This window comes from Panicum hallii, chromosome 3 (assembly GCF_002211085.1).
Source record: "Panicum hallii strain FIL2 chromosome 3, PHallii_v3.1, whole genome shotgun sequence".
NCBI lineage: Eukaryota > Viridiplantae > Streptophyta > Magnoliopsida > Poales > Poaceae > Panicum > Panicum hallii.
Genome location: NC_038044.1, coordinates 62,087,527 through 62,091,746, shown reverse-complemented (window position 1 = coordinate 62,091,746; position 4,220 = coordinate 62,087,527). Strand labels below are relative to the sequence as shown.

The 4,220-nt window shown below is 44.1% G+C and overlaps 1 protein-coding gene across 1 annotated transcript; it reads left to right on the top strand.

The window, feature by feature from the left end:
* The first annotated feature begins 1,402 nt into the window (after nt 1–1,402).
* LOC112886658 (protein RAFTIN 1A-like) lies at nt 1,403–2,842 on the top strand. The gene is made up of 2 exons (XM_025952622.1): nt 1,403–1,610; nt 1,707–2,842. Exons 1-2 carry the CDS (start codon nt 1,457–1,459, stop codon nt 2,474–2,476), a joined length of 924 nt encoding a protein of 307 aa, XP_025808407.1. The 5' UTR covers nt 1,403–1,456; the 3' UTR covers nt 2,477–2,842.
* Nucleotides 2,843–4,220: the final 1,378 nt, after the last annotated feature.

Below are 4,220 nucleotides of genomic sequence, written 5' to 3'. Positions count from 1 at the left end.
TCAAAGTTTACAAGGTTTTGCCTTACAACAATTTTAACTGGATGAATTTGTGATATCACAGAATAGTAGCAACAGAGGTGCTCATGCTTTTTAGCCAAAATGGCAGGTGCCCCAGCCCTGCCCCCAAACGCTAACTTAACTTTAGTACTCAAGTCTAATTAAAACCTATTAATCTAACATGACAATTAAATGATATAATTACAATCCCTAATTATGAGGTATCCGATCCTTTTTGTTAAAATATATCTGGTATCTGTTCCTCTGGACTTATCTAACCAATTTCGTCCAGTACTTTTAATTGCTGTTAACTTTATGACACCTAGATAAACTATGATATTACAAAGCTAATTTTTTCAAACAAGTGACATATGATTCTCTTATTAAAAATATATCTGTAGTGTTAGATTCGTACCAAAAACATATCTATGGTGTCAGGTTCGTGCTTAGTGTGTGGTGTTACTACGTGCCTACATCATTGTTGTGATTGTAAAAGAACTGGAATATTAATCGCTTTCTTCGCACATTAGGAGACAGTGTGCTTTATTCTTATATTTTTGCCTAAGTGGATGGTATATTGCATTTTTAGTTTTCTCAATAAAGTTTTATATTTTAATTTTGGATAGAAACTCCATATAGTTGAGAACACCTCAAGACACAAAATAAGAACATGATGTTACATGTGTGTATGCTTATTATCCTTCAAATTATTAAAATTTGTATGGAATAGCCCATTCAGATATAAAGTGGTCTATTTACTAAGTGTTATATCAGCTGGTCATGTTCCTTATGATTAAGGCGTTGTCTGTCCGAGCCTCTGACTCATACCATGTTTTGACAAAAAAGTAAGAGAAGAGAAAATAGTATATATAAACCGGACTGAAAATGGACAATCCATGCAGTGTTTTACGGTTATTGAGAGCAACTCTAACAAACTATAGTATATATAGTCAAAACAAACACACCAATTTTATCGTCTTACCACCGAAAGCGTCATTTCGACCTCTCGAATCACCTCAACCCTAGATGATGGCCGTGATGATGATTATCCATTGCAATGAGTTGATCCTATATAAATTCTTGGGGGCTGATCGATTCCATCCTCCATGTTTACACTAGTAGTACCTTTTGTTCTATATATCCCGGCCCTGTACTACTCACTAAATTATTTATTAGTCCCCAGTAACCCGTATATATTGATCACAGAAGAAAAAAAGTATACTAAGTGAGATAAATGTTGTCCTAATAATTATATCTCGAAATAATCTTACAAGGATAAACAAGAATAACCACATCTTCAACCAATGCAGATTGGACAGTAGAAGAATATCACATGAGCATGCCTTTGTCCTGTGGATCCACTTACTCAGAGGAACAGCAACGGTTATTTATACCAGACCATCCGGAGCCAACAACCGTGCAATCAGAGCATAGAGCAAGGTAAGAGCAATAGCAAAGCATGGATCCCTCAACGCTCCTTCTGATTGTGGTGGTCGCCGGCGCCGCCGCGGCGCACGGTCACCCTGCCACTGACACTCCGGTGGCACAGTTCTGGGAGCAGGCCCTCCCGGGCACGACGATGCCAGAGGCCATTGCAGATCTTGTCAAGAAAGGTTTTGTACTAAGTATTCACATTTGTCGGCGTGTTCAAGGACATGAAAAAAAATCGATCCCCTGATCATTGGTTTATTTGCATCCTGAACCTGAAGGCATTGACCACTCGCCGCTCGTGGAGCACTACTTTGCCCTGCCCAGAATCAGTGTATGCACGCTCTTCAGCTCTGCTTGCAATCCGCGGACGGTCGCCGAGACCGGCATCTTCTTCCACGAGGCGCTGCTGCTGCCGGGCAGCGCCATGACGCTCTCCTTCCCGGCAGAGGCTGAGGCGGCGATCCTCCCCCAGGACGTCGCCGGGAAGGTCCCCTTCGGAAGCCTAGCAGACGTCCTCGCCACCTTCAACATCCCGGCGGGCTCCGACGAGGCCGCGCAGGTGAGGGACACACTGCGCAGGTGCCAGGAGCCACCCGTCGCCGGCGAGGTCAAGGCCTGCGCCACGTCCCTGGAGGGCACCGTGCGGAGCGCCATGGGCATGCTCGGCACCGTGAACGGGCAGGGCGTGTGGGCGGCCACGTCGACGCTCCCCCGCAGCGGCCTGCCGCGTCAGCCGTACGTGGTCCGGGCCGTCGCCCCGCTGGACGGCGACCGCTACGTGTCCTGCCACAGGGTGCCGTTCCCGTACGCTGTCTACCAGTGCCACGCTGCGGGGAACGGGTACAGAGCCTACGTGGTCTCGCTCAGAGGCCTCCGTGGCGGCCCGGCGGCCTCCATGCTGGCGTTCTGCCACGTCGACACCTCCAGCTGGAACCCGGCTCACCCGGCCTTCGAGGTGCTAAACACCCGCCCCGGTGGCACGCCGGTGTGCCACTTCATGCCCTACGGTGACGTGGCGTTCGTCAAGAAGGCAGGAAGAGCCTATTAGCTCGCTATGGGCAATCTAAGCATCGCCATAAATAAAGTATAACGGCCACATAAGGGTGGCGTTCTATTATAGTATTGAGTAATGACGGTGCTAGAACTAGCAATGGTGTGTGGTTCATATAAAGGGCCTCTAGGTTTGTTTGGATATAATCTTAAGTGGTGCAAGTATCGGTGTAAAGCCTCGATCTATAGATCGACTATGGAGATAAATTTGTGTCGTCAGTTGCTTGTACAAAATAATTGTATTGTATAAATACTATCAAATATGTTTGTGTCGTCAGTTGCTTGTACAAAGCGATTGTATTGTATAAATACTATCAAATTTGTACAAGCAGCCGACGACATAAATTTATATGCTTGTGCATTATAACCGAAGATATAGAAATCCTTACATACCTCTTATCCGACAGGCTAAAACTCAGACGATTACTCGATTTATGGTTCGACGACAATTATTTCTAAAATGAACTTCAAAATTCGTGCGCAAACAAGCAGGCTTATTGATTTTAGCTAAACACAAGAGCAAAGGCAAAAACAGAATCCAAAGTTGTCACGATCAGGATTCTTAGCAGTAGCATTTTTCTTTGAGTTGGATGGTAAGATCGCACCATAGAATCATAACTTGTGTACACATTTCATTTCTTTTAGGAAATATATTCTGTATTATTTTCCCTTTTCATATTATCTTTTAATGGGTGAGCCAAATTCCGTGTTCATTTAACCATAACAAACGGAGTGTTCATTTATTCATGACTCACATAGTAGTACAGGAAGCAGAAGCCAATAAGCACAAGATAGAACCTAATAACTCTTTGTTTTTAAGATTAACTAGCAATAAATTAAAGAACCTAACTATATGAAAAATTAAAGGATCGATTTCATGTAGAACTTTGTGAGAGTTTCCTTCTTTCTCTAACACATCTCGTGCAAGAATTTACATCTCGATTTCAAGAAAGCAACTTTATATATGGGACAGGCAGTGGTTGCTCTGTGCTTTGCCCTTGGCATAATCTTGTCCATAGTAACCGTCCGCATTAGAGTAGAGGTAGCAGCACAGCACGGCATGCACTTGCCCTTGAACTCTGCGAGCACCAAAATTTATTAATTATATTATAGGAGGTTTAATTTAATTAATTTAGATGTGGTATGGTCATGCACGCATGTAATATATACACACACATGCACACACCTTGTACACGTCACCCAGCTCTTGTAGACGATCTGTCCATTGATCAATCACAATGTAACTAATACTCGAATCTTCGGTGCACTACCGGATTCAGTACCTTGGCCAAGTGTCTGGGACACTCGGCAAAGCTCCGAAAACACTCGGCAAAGGCTTTGCCGAGTGTAACACTCGGTAAAGGGCACTCGGTAGCGAATATTCCGGCAAAGACGTCTTTGCCGAGTGCCTTTTGTCGGGCACTCGGCAAAGAAAAGTAGCCGTGACGGTGTTTGGGGCCGTGACGGCGTCTTTGCCGAGTGCCCGAGAGATGGCACTCGGCAAAGTTCAGGTCACTTTTCCGAGTGCCTGTTACGTGGCACTCGGCAAAGTTTAGGTCACTTTGCCGAGTGCTTTTTTTATACACTCGGCAAAGAGTTTTTTTTAAAGATTTTAAATTGTTTTTTCCCACCATTTTACAGAGGCACATATTCACATAGGCATATTATATATTCACACAGGCATATTATTTGAAATTTCGCATACACAACCAAATTCACGTAAGTCTTATCGTCACAACCAA

Coding starts and splice junctions, on each gene's coding strand:
- LOC112886658 (XM_025952622.1), top strand. CDS start 1,457: ATGGATCCCTCAACGCTCCTTCTGATTGTGGTGGTCGCCGGCGCCGCC. Junction 1,611..1,706: donor TGCAGATCTTGTCAAGAAAG/GTTTTGTACTAA, acceptor CTGAACCTGAAG/GCATTGACCACTCGCCGCTC.